General features: G+C 42.2%; 4 protein-coding genes across 5 annotated transcripts; 2 read left to right on the plus strand and 2 right to left on the minus strand.

Moving 5' to 3' along the window:
* Window positions 1–630: 630 nt before the first annotated feature.
* On the minus strand, window positions 631–5,330 carry ddias (DNA damage-induced apoptosis suppressor). The gene is made up of 5 exons (XM_078085608.1): window positions 4,885–5,330; window positions 4,466–4,627; window positions 4,200–4,299; window positions 3,245–3,543; window positions 631–2,995 (listed from the first exon to the last, which is right to left on the minus strand). Exons 1-5 carry the CDS (start codon window positions 5,004–5,006, stop codon window positions 1,237–1,239), a joined length of 2,442 nt encoding a protein of 813 aa, XP_077941734.1. The 5' UTR covers window positions 5,007–5,330; the 3' UTR covers window positions 631–1,236.
* Window positions 5,331–5,537: 207 nt separating this feature from the next.
* On the minus strand, window positions 5,538–9,175 carry LOC120833065 (uncharacterized). The gene is made up of 9 exons (XM_040199876.2): window positions 8,878–9,175; window positions 8,022–8,089; window positions 7,843–7,890; window positions 7,632–7,696; window positions 7,499–7,536; window positions 7,071–7,150; window positions 6,582–6,644; window positions 6,336–6,386; window positions 5,538–6,126 (listed from the first exon to the last, which is right to left on the minus strand). Exons 1-9 carry the CDS (start codon window positions 9,023–9,025, stop codon window positions 6,073–6,075), a joined length of 615 nt encoding a protein of 204 aa, XP_040055810.2. The 5' UTR covers window positions 9,026–9,175; the 3' UTR covers window positions 5,538–6,072.
* Window positions 9,176–9,247: 72 nt separating this feature from the next.
* Window positions 9,248–14,202, plus strand: LOC120833032 (uncharacterized). 2 transcript variants are annotated; one of them, XM_040199816.2, is made up of 10 exons: window positions 9,248–9,803; window positions 9,903–9,952; window positions 10,041–10,152; window positions 10,268–10,419; window positions 10,515–10,657; window positions 10,799–10,964; window positions 11,249–11,342; window positions 11,482–11,572; window positions 11,988–12,061; window positions 12,140–14,202. In XM_040199816.2, the coding sequence occupies exons 1-10, from the start codon at window positions 9,676–9,678 to the stop codon at window positions 13,098–13,100; spliced, it is 1,971 nt and encodes a 656-aa protein (XP_040055750.2). In that variant the 5' UTR covers window positions 9,248–9,675; the 3' UTR covers window positions 13,101–14,202. The 2 variants fall into 2 exon arrangements, with proteins under 2 accessions (XP_040055750.2, XP_040055760.2); XM_040199826.2 differs by having other exon boundaries at window positions 9,589–9,803; window positions 10,802–10,964.
* Window positions 14,203–14,875: 673 nt separating this feature from the next.
* On the plus strand, window positions 14,876–18,864 carry LOC120831020 (interferon regulatory factor 1-like). The gene is made up of 7 exons (XM_040196119.2): window positions 14,876–15,087; window positions 15,211–15,310; window positions 16,978–17,157; window positions 17,278–17,436; window positions 17,538–17,590; window positions 17,754–17,844; window positions 18,206–18,864. Exons 1-7 carry the CDS (start codon window positions 14,998–15,000, stop codon window positions 18,304–18,306), a joined length of 774 nt encoding a protein of 257 aa, XP_040052053.2. The 5' UTR covers window positions 14,876–14,997; the 3' UTR covers window positions 18,307–18,864.
* The last annotated feature ends 613 nt before the right edge of the window (window positions 18,865–19,477 follow it).

Consider the following 19,477-nt stretch of genomic DNA (forward strand, 5'->3'; position numbering starts at 1 on the left):
AGAATGACTTCATTCCTTGAGTATTCTCCTTTTTATGTCTGTCTCCTACAAAGCGGTCAGAGGTCATGGTCAGATACTTCATGCACTGTAGCATGTAGTATACACACAGAAGAAGTAGTCTGTGACTTGTCCAATCAATTATATCAGTTTGAATTCTACGAGGAGAAACTGCAAGTTATGAAATATTAAAATCCTTTTTGTACAATGTGTATTACATTCTTTCAAAATCTGTACATTTTTTTGCTTTTTAATATGTCCTTCATGTTACTTGCTCTGCATGTTTCTGTTGGGGAATACAGAGCAAGCAGTCACTTCTTTTTCTCCCAAGAGAAAGAGAACAAGTCAGATGCGTATGTAGTTTCCTCCTTTAGGCCAGATTGTTACATTGAGATCCTCCCAATGGGCACTTTGCACATACAGTAGCTTGTATTTCAAACCCCATAAACAGACACGTGGTGTTACATTAGCTGCCACCCAAGAATATATTTACATCTTTTTATTACTGGAGGGAACTGAGCCAACATTCTGTGGCGCACACACACACACACACACACACACAGTGTCTTTCTGCAAAAGGTATTGTTGTCCTGTTTACACAAACACACGCGCAGTGTTAGAACACAAAAGAAATGCCAGTGTTAAGAATTTAATATTTTAAATCAGTTAATTTACCAGCCAGCAACCAAATCACATACACATCATCCTTTTACTTCACTTAAATAGCATTCATGGTTGTAAATAAAGGGAGGAGAACTGACAGTGTTGTGAGTCAACGAATGGTCAAAATACAAAAACGAGGTACAAAAAAGGATAGTACGATGTTCTAAAGTTAATCTGATCTCAATCTGTTTCCAATGAAACCTTAAATCATCTAAAAGTGTATTAAAAAAAATCATTCTTTAAAAATAAATCACTCAAAATATGTGGTAATCCAACTGCATGGATCGGGTGCTCATGGTGAGTCTTTGGTATCACTCATTTGACTGCACATTTGTCACTGGTAGCTGTACGCTGACACGTGTACCTGCCGCACCCACATTTTAAAGATTAAAGTGCAAATAGCAGAAGATGGTGCAACTAAGGGGATTCACACATAGGTTCCTTTAAACTGTTTACCATTTGATATTTACGATCTATTCTCATACCCTTCTGCACAGAGTAAAGTCCTGGATGACATACTTTTAAAAACATTTTTTGTGTCAATGTGTCGAGGCCCTCTGTGTCCCACAGAACCTCTCAGATTGAGTCAGAGAAAAGGTCTCTTGACCAATCACAGGCCTCGTTGTTATTATCCTCGAGGTAGCAACGGGGTCCGTCCTGAATCCCCTCCTCAACCGTCTTACTGTCACAATGATCCGTCTGTGCCGGACCTCCCTGTGATGATGTGAAAGTTTCTAACAGAGTTTTTTTACACTGAACGTTTTTAGGATAATGGAAATGACTGCTGCCGTCTCCACTCTGCATTCTTCTTCTGAGAGTCACACTCGGTCGTGTTTCAGGGACAGGAGTCGGGGGAATAATTACCTCACCGTCCTCATAATCATTGACGTTCACGTCACAATCACTTGAGTAGCGTTTGCGGTTGATCCTTCCGATGGACGCGGCCTTTTGGGTCCCTCTCTGGACCCTCGGGTGCCGCTGAGTCAGCAGAGGCTTTATTTGCTCGCCAGGTTTCCAGAGGCCCCTTTCAGCAGTAAATCTGTGACTGGAAGTCTTCTTCAAATCCAGGTTCTCTTTTATAGACTCTCTGCCGTACCGCTGCTCGGCCCCGACACAGTTCAAATCACAAAGAGGAGACATGAGTGAATTTGACAGCACAAATTCAGGCAGATTTCTTTGGAAAGCACATGAATCGTGACCGTCGGGTCGTGAACTGATTTCGGCTAATGTCGAGTCTCTGTGTGTGGAGGCAGGTGGGCGTCTCACAACAGCGACTTTTACAATGGGGGTGGACTGGGTGGGAGGGATAAAGTCAACTTCTTGGTTGTCTGTTGCCAATAAACGATCTCTTTTGATGCGTTTTTTACTCTTCCGTTTATGTTTGTTTGGTGTTGAAAGGGAATCGTTTTCGCTCCTCAGGGATTGTTTGTTAGCTTTGGAAAGCAGCAGGCAAGCTTCTGCGGGCGCGCTGACCCTTTCGGCACGTGTGCAGAGTTTGTTTGTGGTCATTTCGGAAAGGAGCGAGCCACCGAATAGGTCTGCCGAACAGTTGTAGATATCACCTTCAAGCTGCTCTTCTTCGTTTTCGGAAGACAATGGTGCTTTCTCCATTTGCCGATTACACTCATCATGGGTAAAAACTAATTCGGCCTGACTCTTGAATGCACATCTAACGGGGTTCTTGTATATCTGGTCAGGTAAATCACGTCGGTCCCCTCCATTCAGTACAGGTTTATCGGTGATTTCTAGTAATATCTGCGATTGGTTGCCTGTTATCTGTGCGTTACTTTGAAAAGTAGAATTTGATTTGCGTGAAACCTTCTTGCCATGTGAACTGATTTGCAGGTCGTTAAGATGCGGCTCTGTTTCAACAACAATGTCAAGATGGTTGTTATCTTCACACCAATACTCTGAAAGACTCTCTGAGAAAGGAAAATCTCCCCAGGCCGAGGGGCTTGACAAGACTGTGCCGGCGGGTCGTCTGGTGGAAAACCCCCTCTCATTGCCGATGTTGTGGCCTCGTGGGGGGGGGCTGATCCAAGGGTTCAGGACCGACGCGTTTTCAACCGCTTTCTGGTATTTGGAAAATGATGGACTACCAAAGCACCCCAACGAAAGGGGAGGGGACAGCGCTTTCTCCTCTTTGACTTTATGGTCCTCGGGGGAGCCTCTCTGAGCACACGGTCGCGCTTCTTGGTTTCCCGTCCGTCGGCTGATCTCATCTCCACCAGACAGGAGACTGCAGCCTTCCTCCGGCTCTGCCGATGAGGTGACCAGTCCAAGGGACTGTTCCCATGGAGGGGTGGGGGAAAGGGTGCCATCTTGGCACTGTGAACTAGGATTCAAATGAAAGCAATGAAAACAATCAGAGGCACATGAGAGATGGATGAGATGTAAATTAAGCAGCGTTCAACGCGCTCTACTTCATATTTTATTATTTCACCATTGAGCCGATATCAGCACCCACTATTTTCTTCAACAAAAACAATATGATCCACACGTAACATCTCATAGTCTCCTTAGAATACGCCTGGCGGAGATAATGATCAGATAGAAAGCGTCAGTAGCTTCCTAATGTCGTTACCTTGGTGGTGAGTGGGAAAGAAGATCTGAGGCAGAAAGTCTGGAACGATTGAAGCTGCCGGCTGGAAAATGGTGAGGAATCAGCAGCAGGGTTGCTGCTGGGGGTCCGCGGGTTTGGCTGGAATCGGTGGATGCCGCTTTCTGAAGAAGCATCCGATAGTAACTGACTACTGTCCAGCCTCCCAAGCCTGTAGCGTTTGGGAGAATCATCTGAGTGGCAATAAAGTGGACCGTTTCTTTACTGCTGGAAACATTCGCAACAGGTGCTCCAACCCAAGGCAGACTTTCTGTTTCAGGTACCTAAAAAGGACAAAGACAAGACCAGGGATGTTTGAGACCATGCAGCCAGAATTGAATGAAGCACATGACATATTGTTAGAATAGGCGTGATTATGGCCTGACAAAAACTGGTGGTCTGTCAGCCTCCCACTTTGGTACAGACTGAAATAGTTTAATATGGGTAATTGATTAGTTGACAGAAAGACAGACGATAGACATTCAGCTAACTTTTGGAGATCTGTTTTCAGCCGGTCTCCAGAGTGCAACGAAGACGGTCGGCCACCGTGAGGGAGCATGCGGATGGAAGTGCAAGCAGGTAAAGACGGGCCGTGGTAGGGGAGGTACCAAAATAATTGAATTAAGTGAAATAATAATAAGAGCACAGGTTAAAAAGTATTGCATTTAAAATGTTACTTGTATAAGATAGGCCATTATATAAACAATAGAATGTACTTAAAAACACATGTTTTCTGCAGCCATATGTGCGCTTTAGTTTTTAAATGATTTAATATTGTATTAGTGTGTTGATGCAGTAGCATTTTAGAACAAACACTTTTGTGGTACTTATTGGCCTGACCTTTAGATATTACAGACATATAGACGTTACATAAATGTCTGCTATATGTATGTAATAAGCTGATATCAGCTGATTATAGCAATAGATCGCAATTCTGTACCTTTATGCCAAAGACGAAATGTCTGCCAATGAAACAATCCTCAACAGCCTTCATCAGCAATGTGGATCTGTTTGATGCTCCGTCCGACTTCTCCACCAACCTGCAACGTCACAGAAACAAAAAATCCACCATGCTTTTTACTTCACGGGAAAAGACCCCACACTTAACACTAGTTTCCTTTTTACTAAAATCACAGTAGCTTAATACACTTAACAACACGGAAAAATGAATTCACCCTCCAGACAGTTTAAGTTCCTTGAGCTCACCTCTGTAAACCCTTCGCATGGATGCCAAAGAATGGGTTCAAGCATGTTCCGAATACAGTTAATCCAAATATGCAGCTGTTCCGGGTCACCTTCAGTGAGAGACGATATCTGTAGTCCAGCTGTTCCCTCGGACAGCTGTAACCACACTTGAAGCATCTGCATCTGTGACAAAAAACAGGGGGGGGGGGGGGGGGGGGGGAATGAGTGTGTGAGTGGGTTTCAGAGAGATAATTAGAACAGCAAGAACTAATTCATTTATGGCTTCAAGCTTTATCACCTCTGAATGAACTCTTTTGAGAGAGATGCTTTGTTTTACAGTTTCCTCAGGCAACTCCAAAGACTAAAACGTTTTTTAAAATACAATACATGGTCAAAACGCGCCCCTTTAGAACTGAAGTTTTTTGTTTTTGTTTGTTTACCTCGTCGTGTCCCGCTGCTCAACTTCAATCCTTGAGAGGCAGTCTTTGCAGCACGGATAAAACACACCTGCTGTCTGCACAGACAACACGACGCAGTCCACCAGAGCCCGGCGAGCAGGCATTCAGCCCCGCGATGCGGACAGTTAACGAGGAGTCGCTCCGAGGTAGCTACACGTTTAGCCGCAGCTAGCTACAAGTTTAGCCGTAAGCTACCTTCTCACGACGCGACGCCCGAGTGTTACAACGAGTCCGCTAACGCTGCCTGGAATCATTGCTCTAAAACACGATGGAACAATACGAGGATTCAGGGATACAGAACCCAAACGCGTACAAATTAGGTCCATTTCTAACTCGTAACGTCTCTCTGCATTCTTCTTCTGCTTATTTTTGATCTGCTGGCGGTTGGAGAGAAGGAGTCGAGGCGCGCTGTCGCCGCCTACTGGAGGGATTTAATTAGTGTATTGTGTGTATATATATATGTATATATATATATATATTTATTTATTTATTTATTTTTGGATATGGCAAAGAACGATCCAAACCTTTCGCTTTAAGCGTGTCTGTAACATCTGATGCTGTTGAGATCAAAGATAACAAAGGCTGTGTGGTTGTGTTCTGTATTGCAGCTGTATATCAAAACAATAGACAATCTCTCTTGTTCTCTTTTATTTCACTGGGTTGTATGACTGGTCAAACCAAACGTTGACATCTAAAGTAATTCTAGTAACGCACTCCACAAAAGTCTCACAAATATGTAGTTGCTTAAAACATTTGCAGGCAGAAGACTCGACTAAAGACTAACAAATTGTAGCACTTAAATTGTACTTGTAACGTCACTAATCTATAGCAAATTGTAAATTGGCTTATTTGAGGAAATTGCACTTTCTTGTTTCTTGTTCTCCTGAGTTTGTACCCTATGGTTGAATGCACTTATTGTACGTCGCTTTGGATAAAAGCGTCCGCTAAATGACATGTAATGTAATGTAATGTAATGTAAGAAAATATGTTAATGTTTCTGTTCTACATACCATTAATAGGTCATTTACTGAAAATACTTGGAAGGATGTATACAGGAATATTAAAAAAAAGTAAAAAATACAAGATCAATTCTGCAGTGGATGATGAGTGGAGCCATTGTCCCACTGAAGCTTTGTATTTTATTAAAACAGCCAGAAACAAGGATGTTTGTTACCACAGAGGGGCTCTGGTTAGCACCCCCTTCCAGCTGTGGGAATCTACCACCTGAAACAGAGCAAAGAAGTGTGTGCAAACATGAACCTGAAAAATAATAATAACATGCGGGAAGAAAAGAAGTAGATGTAGAGACTCTGAGAATACATGAAAACATGTATTCAATCCTCAACTCTGAATTGAAACTGTGTTTTCTATGTTTGATCAGTATGAGTCAAAAGGCTAACACCTTCAACAAAGTGATGATCAGAATGACTCACCTGCATTTTCTTGTGAAGAAACCTCAACTTCTGGTTGAGACATTCAATCTCCTGCAGTAAGACAGAGAAAAAAGTGTTCCACGGTCAATTGGATGTGGAGAGATGCCCCTTCACGGTGATAGTGTCACATTGTACCAAACAATATCAATCAAACATCATTCCCTATGAGCAAGTAGCTACGGTTACACTCATGATGTCTCATGGTATCGATGTGTTTAATTAACGGCCAGAGAAAAGTTTAAATACCTGGCTTAGTTTTTCGTTGCGTCTGAGTTCGATCTGAGGCAGAAGCTCCTCCAGTCTTTGAATCTGTAATGAAACACAGAATCTAAAAGCAAGTTCTGGCAAGTAATAAAGCTTTACAAAAAAAAATACCATGGATTGAAAGTTGTAAAAAAGAATATATTTATAATAAAACAGTTGAACTTGAGCTTGTTCTGGCCACAAAATGTCTGCACCAATGGTCCTTCTATTTGAACACTTAGACCTCAGATAATTTGTGCCTTTTTTGTACAACAAATAGTTTTCTGAAGGAAAACAACTTCCTCACCCTCACTTACCTCACCAGACAAGATGTATCTTGTGTTGTTATTGGCTGAGTTTTGGTGCATTAGATAATCTCCTCATTGACACTTGAAGACACATGAGGATACTGAGGAAACTACTTAGTGGCCTTTTCAATGGGCTCATGGCAGAATACTTGTTCACCGCTGAATGAACCGTTGGTAAACCCACCCTCCGGTCAATGGTCTGTAGCCTGGTCTTCATGCTCTTGTTGATTACAGTCATGGGAACGCTTCGGGGCTCCGGACGCACTTGGATCAGAACCGTTACAGATATCAATAACTTCCTTAATACTGCATTTGTGTTTCACTTGGGAAACAATACAGTCCACAGTAAGTACCATGTTTTCTGACGTGTGAAGGAGAATACAATATATAGTAACAACAAGTCCAGCGCAGAAAAAATATCTAATCTTTCCTTAAACAAAATAGTATTTAGGACACTTTAATATAGCTGTATGTGGTCATGTGCTGGTCATGTGTTGCTATTCTATGAACAGCGTTGTGTAATGTTGAACCCCTTCACCCCCCCAACGCAAAGACCCTGTCCAGCTCCTTAAGAAAGCCCCGTCAAAAAGAAAAAAGGGACTTCACTCTTACCATGCTGAAAGATCTTGGCTACCTCAAGCACGAGAGGCCTGTGGTGAAAAACCAGTTGACATGAATGAGTAGTTCATAAGAGTGCTCACTAAATAGATGCACAGCATTTCCACGGTGGAAGATGACTCCTTACATGTGCTTGCTGTTGGCAGGGATCGAGCTGTTGAGCGGGATCAGACAGCCGCGGTTGTTCCTTAACTGCAAACAGACCAAAGCACAAGAGATCATTTGACAATTCCAGCTACAGCCAAAAATACTATTTTTCCTTTCTTTTTAACAATATTCTGTGGACACATGCATTTCAGTAATAGGGATATAACATTAGAAAGAAGGAGTCATTGTACCTTGAATGTGACATCGGAAGAGTTCAGCCCAAAGGTAGTGGTGATAATCTGAAAATGATTAATATGTTCAAATATGCTGTACACTGTATATACTGTACATGTACGCATTTGTATATGTGTACATGTATGTAAATTGATATGCATAATAAATCAATGAACAAGAACATTCACTTGCCCACCTGAATGACCTTGTTGACCTCAGCGGCTGGAGGAATAGACACTTCTCGAAGAGCCACCACTCTGTCATCTGCAACGGACACAACTGGAGATTCTACCACTTTCTAATATGTCAACCGTTAAACTTCCAGTGCCCTTTGGCTCCAAAATGTGACTTATTGCGCCTTACTTTTGCTGTGCCAAATAATACACGTTTTATACTTGAAGGTTGTTTTCACACTAATATGCTGGAGGAATAACGTATCTCTTGAATCGCTTTGTCTCAGATGTGAACATGCAAATATAATTTTGTAACATTGCAGCAACTGGAAGCCACTTACGCTCCAGTATGCTACATTTAGGCTACATTCAACACAAGTGTGATGTGAGGAACTTAAAATCTCAAATACACAAAAAGCATGGACTTTGGATTTGAATGTTTGACGTAATTAAATATATGATTTTTTATATTTCCTGTATTTCTTAAATGATGGAGCAGGAGTACCTGTCATTATAATCATTTTGTTGGAAAACATATTAGATAATAAAACAGGAATTCCAACTTCAGAATAAATAGGTGTTTCATTCATACCAAAGGTGTGGGCTATTGCAGCAGAGCTGAAAACACTCAACAGTCACTTACAGCTGCTGCTCTCCTATGTAAACATGCATAGAAATAAGCCTGACCAGCTACAAGTGGCAATTTACTGAAGTAAAAACAACGAAACACATGAATGTGTGAATAACACATTTAATAAGTCAAAGGAATAAAGCAACTGGTTGCCATGGACACAAACGGACACAACAGAAAGCTGTTTCAAATGAACAAACGAATCACTAACGAATTGTAAAGTCTTAAACTTGCAGAAACCTACTAACCATTTTTGTCAAGTCGTCTCAGAGCAATCCACGTCTTCGAAACACGTGGTAATTGGTCCAAACCGACGATAGACATTTTAATCATCCCAACAACACTGGAGACATTAAAGTAGCCTACTTGCGACTTCCGGTTAGAGACTTTCAACATAAATCCTTAAAGGTCTTTGATCTTCTCCAATGTTAGTTATAAAGAAACTAGATCGGTTTGATTAGGAATAGGCTGCTAACTGCACAACATATTTGACTTTTTCTACAAATACGGGTCATGTTTCTTTATTCGTGTAATCCGTTTTAAATCATTTCAACATGCGGTTCAGTGATTGTCCACTAGATGGTGGAATTACACTGCAAGTCTCTTCGTTCGTGCAGTGGACAGTTGTTTTTTAGGGTTAAATTGTCATTGTAGAAACACAATTTTCCTTCCATTTCTCGCGTCATGGAACAGTGAGCAGAATATACAATCATAAAAACGCGTGTTTGTGATTGTGAGATGGGCTGCCCGCACTTTGGACGTCTCATGGTCTTATGTTATCACAGTCCGAAAGGTAAAGAGTCATATCGATACACACAACCTTTAATCGATATGGCCACAATCATTACACCTTCATCACTTTGATGTATCCATTTATTCCCCTGTAGTTCTTGTGCATCATTGTACATTACTTCGTCTGTTACTGGACAGAACTGCGCTCTCATTGTAGCGCAGTGTGCTTCCTTCTTTTCACTCTTTGAGGAAGTGGGCGTGGGAAACGCTTCCATCGAGTTAGTGGCCTGACATTTCCAGTAAGAGCTTTCCACATGAGGAAGACTGTGAGGAATACGCCCACAGCCGCGCTACATTATTTCACAAAATGGATCTCAGGTGACTCGGATCGTTGTTTTTTAAGGAGACGTGGAACCAATAACTTCAGCATGGGTTTTAAAAGGTAACCTGCAGTATTGGAAAGGGTTCTTGTAACTTAAATCACCCATTCTGACACATTAAAACGAAGGAGATATCTGCTTTTTTCTTTGCTTTGTGATAGGACATCTTTTCTCCTGCTAATTCTGGGGACTATTTCAACAGATACCTCAGGTACGTATAATGGGAATGTAGTACTCAGATTTAGTTTTCACAATAACTCCTTATCATAATTATTCTATTTGCTTAATCTGTCTTTCAGGCCAAAGTCTTGATTGTACCAACGACTTTTCAGTCGTCACTTGCCAATTCAATGCGCAAAACTGTGCTGAATACAGTTTGACTCTCCAGATTAAAATCTTAGACATCCATGAGTAAGTGTTTTTGTTTTTATCCTACGTGGTCACTGCGAAGCCATCGGATTGACTCAGTTAAAATTACCATATAAAATTGGCTGTTTAGAAGATGATGCCATCTGGTATTCCACAGAGATCGGACTGGCCCTTTCATCCAGTGTGAGGATGGACGGTGTTGTTGCTCCCTTGAAGGAGGGTTCATGGTCTTTGGGGATACTCATACAGCCACAGTTTGGAAAGGGAACAAAAGCCTGGAGTCCAAAGACTTCAATGTCAAGTTGAGCAGTAAGTTGACTGAATGAAATGGAAGTGAATGGATGCCGTGCCTGGAGGGAGGCGATGAAACCTTCCCCTCACTCTTCTTATCTCTTCTTCTACAGTAAAGCCTAAAGCCCCAACAATCAGATCCGTGAAAGAATCCAATGGAAATTTTGAAGTCACGTGGAATACAAATATGGAATCGTTTATTAATATAACCATGAAAGCTAATTTGACTTACCATAAAAAAGGAGACAGAGAAAAGGTAGGCGAAATGTCATATGAAACTGTATAATACTGAATTCCTTTGACTTAGATTTGGCCATTTGATTAAAGTCAGGATGCTGGTAAGTTGAAGACTATTGCTGAACCATCTCTTTATTGGCAATTCTTGTTCTTTCCATAGCAGGTATCTGAATTTATCAAACCAAGTACAAAAGATGGACAAAATTACTTTGAAATACTTGGTCGACACTTGGAGCCAAGCACAACGTATGTTGTCAGCGTGAAAAGCTACACCAACTTCAGTGGCAAGTTCAGTGAAAGTAGCAAAGAAATGGAATTCACAACCGGTAAGTGTCATCTTCTCAGTTTTGTCTTAAATAGGTACAACACCCAAGCAATCGAGAATCCTAGACATCCCATCATGTACTACAATATCATTATGAACACACGTATGTTAGCAAACATGTGCGATATTCTCCTGGCTTCATCTAGGGGCACTGATGTTGTTGTATGGGCCAGTTTAGCAAAAACAACCCTGGTGCAAATCTACAGTTAAATGCTTTGCACTTGTATCTGGTTAATCTCTCTGCTGCATGTCATTCTGGATTTCATCATTTACATTGCTTCACAGCTATGTCCCCTGTCGTCCTGCCTTTGACTGTCATCATCTGCCTCTGTTTGGCTGCAGTCCTCATCACTGGTGCGATATATGTCAGTTATGTAAAGTAAGTCAGGCAGATAAAAAAGGTTTTTACATTTCTCTGCATGTGAATGATACAAAAGGCTTTTCCCTTAAACACTGTAACTCCTTGCTTGTGTATATGTGACATGTATGGGATTTTTACTGAAATTTGTTGATTTTAGGGTCAAAACTCATGCTTGGGTTGAGTGGTGGGTCGCAGTCTCCAAATGTCCAAATCCCAAACTTGCTGTTATTTATCCGAGCACGCAAAAGGTAAGTTACCAATGATGTGAACTTGATATTGGCTAAAATAGATCTACAAACTTGCAGCTTTAATTGTTGCATCCATTTCTTTGACTTTATTACATGTAAGCAGTATATTGACAATCCATGACAATTTCACAGAATCACACTGTTTAGTCTGGTACGTTGGACATAGAATGCATCTACAACCTGCATTTAATTATTTCACTATAGTATATATTCAGATTTCCTTCATAGTTATAAAGGAATTAGAGGACACGATACATGCATGTAACATAACTATTATTTTATATTAGAAAACTAATGGTGCTGTGAAATCAGATAAATATTGAATCTATCGGAAAAAGAGCTTTTGCAAATTGACCCTTTTGATCAAACTGTTTCATATCTGTAGTTCTAATTGTTTTTATTGCCCTTGTTGTAGGTCTTGAAGCCTGGAACAACCAACTACTCCATTGTCTGTGTTGAGCCTTTTGTTCCAGATGACAACAAGTCATGGTTAGTGAGGCTGCACGATACCCGAAGGATTTCTATTTGCTTCATTTGTAGCTTAAGTGATCTGTTTGTCTTTTTCAGGCTGAAGAAGTCCCCGGGAAACGGTAGCAGTGGAAGCCTTGATCAAAGCAGTGGAATCAGTACTGGGTCTTCTTGTATCAGTTACCCTGATACCCTACCAGAACGTGACATTATAACTGGTGTTAGCGATGCCCTTAAAAAAGCCTTATCCAATATCGTCCCGTTTTCGACCATAGAAGAAACGAACAAAGACAGTGGTTTGTCCTCCGCTCCTTACCAACCATGTCAAGCTGATGACATGAGTTCTGGAGCAGTTAGCTTTACCAACGAAACGTATTCCATCGTCATTCCCAGCGTCCCACATCAGATTTTGACGAACAGCTCTCAGGTCCAGACGCAGTCGGAAATTCCTTGTGACTTTGCACACCATCGCAGAAACATTGGGACCTGTGTTGACCCCCCAGCACCGTCATGTCTTCCCATCAATTTACCACCAGGAGTTCCATGTCCAATGCCAACAGACATGTCCTATCAGCAGTGCAATGCAGATTCTGGGGGGGGTTCATATGCAGAAGCCCGTAGTCCGTCCTCAGCCTCGAGTGGAACCAACAGCATGGCGTTGTGCGACGCTGTGTCCAGTTTAGAGTCCAGGTGGGAAAGGTACAAGGAGGCCGTATGTGGTGTGACAAAGCAACATGGACAAACTGAAGGGTTACCTCCATGCGAGGAAACTCCTGGTCCGACTGCAGGCTCAAACAGCTTCCCTCCAGTGGAGGACGACTACCAGCCATTTCAGAATCTGGCTGCGCAGCCTCTTATGATTTTCGATGAGAGCGCTGATAAGAAAGTGGGACATTTGAACAGGTACCCAGAGGAATTATTCACCGCGATGCCTCAATGCCTCTCAAGCCCAGGAGTCGCATGCCTCATTAACGATGCCCAGGATGGGGCACCAATCAGCCTGATGCCCGCTGACCCGTCTAGTCCATTAATGTCCGACCCCGGCTATCAGAGAGTGTAGGGATGAATTTCCTGAGCAAGACACCTGAGCAAGACACCTAACCCCTAATTGCTCCCCGGGAAAAATGTGAAAAAGCCATGGGTTTAAAGTATAACGTAAGTCGCTTTGGATAAAAGCGTCTGCTAAATGACCTGTAATGTAATGTAATGAATTTGAATGCATTCATTTTTTTGTGTTTTGTGCGCTTTTTAATTACTGAAACGGATGCTGTGAAATGTATAAAGTGAGATTGAGGTGGAGTTGGATGTAACAGAAAGTGAATTGCGATGTTGATGTTTCAATCATACCTTTGTTATGCGATACTTCTGTCATGGATGTCTACAGGTGAAGAAATCGCAATAGTAAGAACACTAAACAAAGGGACTTGACGTTGGTGTCTCGACTTTTCACCTCATGAGCCTAAACATTTGCTTCATTTTGTGAATGCTTTTAAACTTTGTATGACTGCCTTTGATGTGAAAAAAAAGTTTGTAAAAGTACATAAAAATGTTATGGTAAAAATGTTATGGTAAAACTTTTAAAGAAGAGGAAATTCAAAGTGAATGTCACAGTCAGTTGGTGCAATTCAGGATTGTGAAATGACTTCCTCATTGCTTTTCTCTGGAACTCCAGTGAGACTTCCAAAGAAACACACGTGACTTCAGGCTGTATTTGTCTCAACAAAGACATCCTCTCTTGTTGTTACACTTTGGTATGTCACATTATAAAACTTACACTTACTTTTAACCTAACTTAAAAAAGCCACGTCTGGTGTTATTTATCTTATTGTGATGTCTTCTTTAGCCACTTTAATGCGGAAAACTGCATTGAATACAGTTCAACTCTGAAGAGCAACAACTGGATTGAGTGATTGTTTTCATGTGTGATGTTGGACAGCATTGTTGCTTGATTTGAAATAACATTTTACATGAGTTTTGTTCATTATATAGCCTTATTTAATGCTCATTTGATAATGCGCCCTGTATATGACATTATATCAATTATTGCGTTTGGAGACGTAAAGAAAGGTGACACAAGTGGACAAAGTGGACGGCACATTTGTGTTAAGACTCATACTAAAATGTATACATTTAGAAATTACAAATAAATCCACATGAAATCAGACAATGTTTACTTATTTCATTCATGAAATATTAAATTTTGTCTTCGAACCAATTTTGACAAAAACAGTATTTGAAAGGGCCTGTCATCTCATGAAGTCAATTAAATCAGAGAGTGAACAGGATGAAATGATTACCCTCCGTTATCTCCTGGGACGCTATCATTGATATGGGACTTGTGGCAGCAAAGTGCTGCCCCATGCATATTTACATTATGTCAAGCCTTCACAGACTCTCACACTCAACCACTTACAGGGGACGCCAGTTATGTCCCTGAGGGTTCGGGGCTTAGGCTTCAGGGGGGACATTAGGCCTAATGTCACTCCATGAATTCTTATTTCACTTAGTAGGTTTGCACGAAAACGTCTCACTTCTCCTACAGTAGCTTTGTGTGGAAGCACATACAAGAAACATATGACCAGTCAACTTTTAGCACCCACTAGGTTCCAAAGTGGCAAATCCACAATTCCTCCCATTACTCAGCATGCAGGAAAGCAGGACGATCATTAAAAAACAATCCATCATCCTCCTTGAAGAGAACAACATGCAGCGGCGTTCTTCTTGTAATTGGAGGAGCCACTTAGGCTCAGAGGAACGTTATTGGAGGCCTGCAGGGATTGGAGTAACAGTGAGCTTTGTGGTTGGAGGAATGCAGAGGAGGGCAAAAGGTAAAAGGGGAGGAAGAGCCACCTCAGTTTAAATTTGAGTTCCTGAGGATTCTTCTGTTTTTCCTGAAACTCCTGTATAGCCGGGCGCTCATCTCCACTTTTCTGCACACCTGAAGCTCTGACAGCAGCATGCAACAACCGGGCCGGCTGAGGCTGAGGCCGTGGCTGGAAGAGCAGATTCAGTCTGGGAGGTATCCGGGAGTCAGCTGGCTGGACCAGGTAGACCCGCTCACTCTCACCCTCATCGCTCCTAAACACATGCATGCCTGTGCCCCACAAAGGTTTGCCGTTGATCAAATCACTTGGCAATTTGTGTTATTGGCACCTTTTTCTATTCCACAGTCAGCACAAATCTTCCAAATCCCGTGGATTCACGCCGCTCGTCACGGATGGAGCATTGACAGAGATGCTACGCTGTTCAGGAGCTGGGCCGTGCATACCGGTAGGAGACCCACATTCATGCACTTGTTCCGGCTGGATGCCCCCCCCATGTCCATGCAGAATAGTGTTTATTATCTTTGTCCTGCTCATATTCTATCAAACCAACTTCAAACCAACTTTGCTTTATACCTTTAGATATGTTCTTACGGTTACAATGGCATGCTGACGCAATAAAGCTTATATCACCAAGTTTATATTTATGATTTAGACACTAGAAATGAATGTTATTTACGTTGATGATAATATCTCAATAATGTCAAAATAGATCACGTGTGTCAAATCAATAATCAATGCTAAATGTAATGAACAGTAAACGCACTTGTTTAACTCAGTATTTAGTATTAGTTTTTAAAGGGTGTCTTGGTATTCATAGCCCTCAATCAGCCTTCAGTCAGGGATCGGTCAATGACAAATAATATGCCCCAGAAAGATTGCTTTTACTCGATTTCCTAACAAATAATAATCTTGAGATTATTTATTTTCAGAGACAAATATATATATACAGTCTCCAAACGTTATCTAAAAAGAAAAATATATTTCAACTAATCCTGAAGAAATTTGCCAGCTGACCTGCTTCCTCCGAGCAGAACAGCTGCGGTTGCTTTGTTCAGTCCATTTCTTAGTACATTAGATTAGATTCATATCATCGTCAAAGTTTCCAGTTAAGTGATAACAATTGCATGAGAATCAAAACAGTATATCCCAAAATAAATATTGAAACCACAAAGGAGCAAAGATGTGTAAAGATGATTGATGGGTTGCAAACAGCACGCATAAAAAAAACGTAAAACCGTTCCAACCCAGTGTTCCCATTGCTGTGTCCATATTCTCATAACCACATGTTTCTGCTCGGTCATCAATTTCTGTAAGTTCAGATGGTGTGAATGTGAAGGAAGATTGTGTTACTGGCAAAGTACAAAATACATCCACTAGGGAAAAAAAGAATATTGGAGAGATATTTAATTAAAATGTTTCATTAAAATGTAAAAATAAAAAGTATACAGATTATATAACTGCACCACCAATGGCACTTGAAGTAATGGGAGGTTACAACTTGTGCGTAATATAGCCGCTGCAACCTCTTCTCTTCTTGTTGGCCCTTGACTGCTGTGAATGATCCGATGTGTTGAAGCTCCAGTGATTTTAATACTTAAGCTGGTAATTATATTCAGAGGACTGGCAAGGATCCAAATCCCACCGCGGTGCTAAATATGAGAACTCATCTCACTGGATGAAGTCACACGCTACATGATAGATGCCATGGCGTTTTTTTCCCTGCAATGGAGGCGGCGGGTGCAAACTCATACCAAAGGGTCAGAATGTCTGCTATTATACGAATAAACTACTTTTAAATACACAGGATCTCTTAAAAAATGTTGTTTCTGCTGACATCCGGTGGTTGAACTTCTCCTCAAAGTTCATCAAAGCAAAGCCACCAGGGATGCTGCGTGTTGTTCAGCCCAGTGCGACAATAAGTTACTCTTCACTTAACTCAACTTGCCATGTTGGACGAAACCTTTCCTGCATATGAATTTACCTCCGGTTAGATGTCTGGGTCCCTCAAATCTTGAAGGCCTCGACCTAAAGTGCACTCGTTTTAGTTGTTGGTGCGTTCACAAATGTCGTACTCCTTTCTGCTCGAGCACTGATTGTGCCTGTTCACTTCAGGACGATACCGTCCAGGCAAGGACCAGCCAGATCCCAAGACGTGGAAGGCCAATTTCCGCTGCGCCGTCAATTCCCTCCCTGACATTTGTGAGCTGCGGAAGCACAGCAAGAAGAGGGGCAGCAACGCCTACAGAGTCTACAAGATGCTGCCCAGCACCAAGACGCACAGACGCACGAGAGGTGAAAACATTTTCACAATGTATGCGCAATGTGTACGTACTCCATGAGCTCACCCCAAAAGGTGAACAACATTCGGGCCCGTACACTCAACGCGCCGTCCCGTCCTCCCCCTTTTCTCAGGGTTGCGGTTGCTCGGCCGGCCTCGAGAGAGACAGGGGAGTTTAGGCGACGACGCAAACGCAACGCACTCTTGTCCCCCCGCGGCGAGACCCGTTGCGGTCACGACACAGAAGCTGGAGAGCGCCGCGCAGGAGACGTTTGGCAGCGCGCAGGCCTTCGGTGAGACGCCTGTCGGACTGTCAGTGAGCGTTGCTGTGATTCTGACTGGTCGTAAAAGAGGTTGCCTTTGTTGCCTGATAACGACGATGGTCATTGTTCAGGGACGTGGGAGGCCAAACCAGAGGACCAGGAGCAGAACGAGGCCGTGTTCAAGGTATCGGACCTTTCATGCAGCAGACTGGTTGACACTATTCACACTTGTTCTCAGAACAAACTGCATCCTTTTTTGGGGGATTTTCACTGCTCGGTGATCAGTTTGCACATTCCAGTTTGTGTTTCTGCTGTCTGACTGAACGTCGGTGCTTTGTCTCCCGTAGTTGATGGAACACTTAAGCAACAGTGACGTCTGGAACCAGGCCGGGGAGCAGAGAGGATGGAGAACACACCCGCTGTGGGACCACTGGCACTGTACGATACCATGTCATTCCTGAAATATTCGTATAGCTTTGTGACTCGCTAGAAACGATACTGGCGCTTGCTGGACTTTCTTGGGCGACCTGAATCCTTCTTCACAACAATTGAACCGCATTCCTTGAAGTTCTTGATGATCCGATAAATAGTAGATTTAGGTGCAATCTTACTATCAGCAATATCCTTGGCTGTGAAGCCCTTTTTGTGCAAATGATAACTGCACGTTTCAAAGGCAGCAGACTTTGTGAAAATGAATATTTGTGCAATTCTCAAAACTTTTGGCCACGGCTGTATGTTTGTGTGATAATAATGAATGAACTCCTGTCTATTTGTGTCTTTGTGTGTTTGGGTTCCTCAGGTGCTGGCGAAGATAACCTGTACTCCATGCACACAGAGAACTACAGCGATCTGTCGGGTTCCAGCTACATCAAGGAGCTCCCCGATTGGTCCATTCACTAGAAACCACCGATGCATTAGTTGAACGCGCCAGCCTGCTGTTTGTGTCCTCTTCCTGCGTCCTCGTCTGCTTAGCTGACTGCTGTAAGAGGGAAACGAGAGAATATTGCTGTGCCAGTCAGTCGGCGGCCGTCCTCTCTGCTGAGCACGCTGTGATTGAGATCCTGTTCCAAGCCAAGCTTCTTCTCTGTCATCATCACTGGGGTTCACTGTGGTCCAGTGCCTCCGACACCAAGCTCACACAACGGCCCGCAGAGTCAACAGATCGCATTTCGCTTTAGTGCAGGATCAGTCATCGCTACGCTCTTTTGTTCGCCAGACGTACAGTTCGAGAAGGGCGGAGCAGCAAAATATATGTACTTGATTTTCACGCAGCACCTGCATGTTTGTTTTGTGGGGTTTTGTACAACCTGTTTCCCTAAATATTTGTGCATTTATAAAGTGTCAAAGCAACTAAAACACAAAAGCTTGTTGTGATTCTAAAGTGTGTGCCATAGGTGACCCGAGTGGTTCAGAAGCCGGCTGTGTGTCTTCAATAAATTTGTATAACCAGCAGTGAAATGAATGATATCTGTCAAGTCACTCACACCTCATTACTACACTGCTGTCTGTCAAGCGGCATGATCAATTTAAAGAAACCAAACCATAGTCTGCACGGAATGTGAGCTCAATAAACAGTACGTAACAGTAATAACCATCCAAAACGTCAAAACGTTTTCTTTCACACCAGATATTAGTGCTTTTAGTGCCGTAGTACTTTTACAAGCCTTTTTGTTTGGCAACACGTTGGCTTTCCATAGCAGGAGAAGCACAACGAAGTGGCCCACCTGAATAAAATAACCAGAAACCTTCTGGTTGGGGACATTTCAGTGCCCATTAGGTAAAATGCCTTTTGACGAGACTGCAGCAGTTAAAACTAGATTCACCTCAACCAGCCACAGTAAAAAGCTACTTATAATGTCAATGGAAAAGATGAAGCTATAACAAGGGACACTTTTAACATGAGATGATTTTATTTTTGATACTTCATATAGGTAGGTTTTGTATGCAACACTTTCACTTGTGGTGGAGTGGTTCTCCATGTTTTTATCGGTAACTCGACTTATGGAAATGATCTGTGCACATCGCCTACCACTTATTGACATAAATCATTGTGTATTTCTGCAATGAATTA

This window comes from Gasterosteus aculeatus, chromosome 12, assembly GCF_964276395.1.
Source record: "Gasterosteus aculeatus chromosome 12, fGasAcu3.hap1.1, whole genome shotgun sequence".
In the NCBI taxonomy this organism is placed as follows: Eukaryota; Metazoa; Chordata; class Actinopteri; order Perciformes; family Gasterosteidae; genus Gasterosteus; species Gasterosteus aculeatus.

Excerpts from the sequence above, each read along its gene's own strand:
- ddias (XM_078085608.1), bottom strand. The coding sequence starts at position 5,006 with ATGCCTGCTCGCCGGGCTCTGGTGGACTGCGTCGTGTTGTCTGTGCAG. Across the intron at positions 4,628-4,884 it reads GAGCAGCGGGACACGACGAG|ATGCAGATGCTTCAAGTGTG; the intron begins GTAAACAAACAA and ends TTTTTGTCACAG. Across the intron at positions 2,996-3,244 it reads CTTTCCCACTCACCACCAAG|TTCACAGTGCCAAGATGGCA; the intron begins GTAACGACATTA and ends TTTGAATCCTAG.
- LOC120833065 (XM_040199876.2), bottom strand. The coding sequence starts at position 9,025 with ATGTTGAAAGTCTCTAACCGGAAGTCGCAAGTAGGCTACTTTAATGTC. Across the intron at positions 8,090-8,877 it reads GAGACGACTTGACAAAAATG|ATGACAGAGTGGTGGCTCTT; the intron begins GTTAGTAGGTTT and ends TGTCCGTTGCAG. Across the intron at positions 6,127-6,335 it reads TTCTTCACAAGAAAATGCAG|GTGGTAGATTCCCACAGCTG; the intron begins GTGAGTCATTCT and ends GCTCTGTTTCAG.
- LOC120833032 (XM_040199816.2), top strand. The coding sequence starts at position 9,676 with ATGAGGAAGACTGTGAGGAATACGCCCACAGCCGCGCTACATTATTTC. Across the intron at positions 9,804-9,902 it reads TTCAGCATGGGTTTTAAAAG|GACATCTTTTCTCCTGCTAA; the intron begins GTAACCTGCAGT and ends GCTTTGTGATAG. Across the intron at positions 10,420-10,514 it reads CTTCAATGTCAAGTTGAGCA|TAAAGCCTAAAGCCCCAACA; the intron begins GTAAGTTGACTG and ends CTTCTTCTACAG.
- LOC120831020 (XM_040196119.2), top strand. The coding sequence starts at position 14,998 with ATGCAACAACCGGGCCGGCTGAGGCTGAGGCCGTGGCTGGAAGAGCAG. Across the intron at positions 17,437-17,537 it reads TGGCAGCGCGCAGGCCTTCG|GGACGTGGGAGGCCAAACCA; the intron begins GTGAGACGCCTG and ends GTCATTGTTCAG. Across the intron at positions 17,845-18,205 it reads GCTGTGGGACCACTGGCACT|GTGCTGGCGAAGATAACCTG; the intron begins GTACGATACCAT and ends TGGGTTCCTCAG.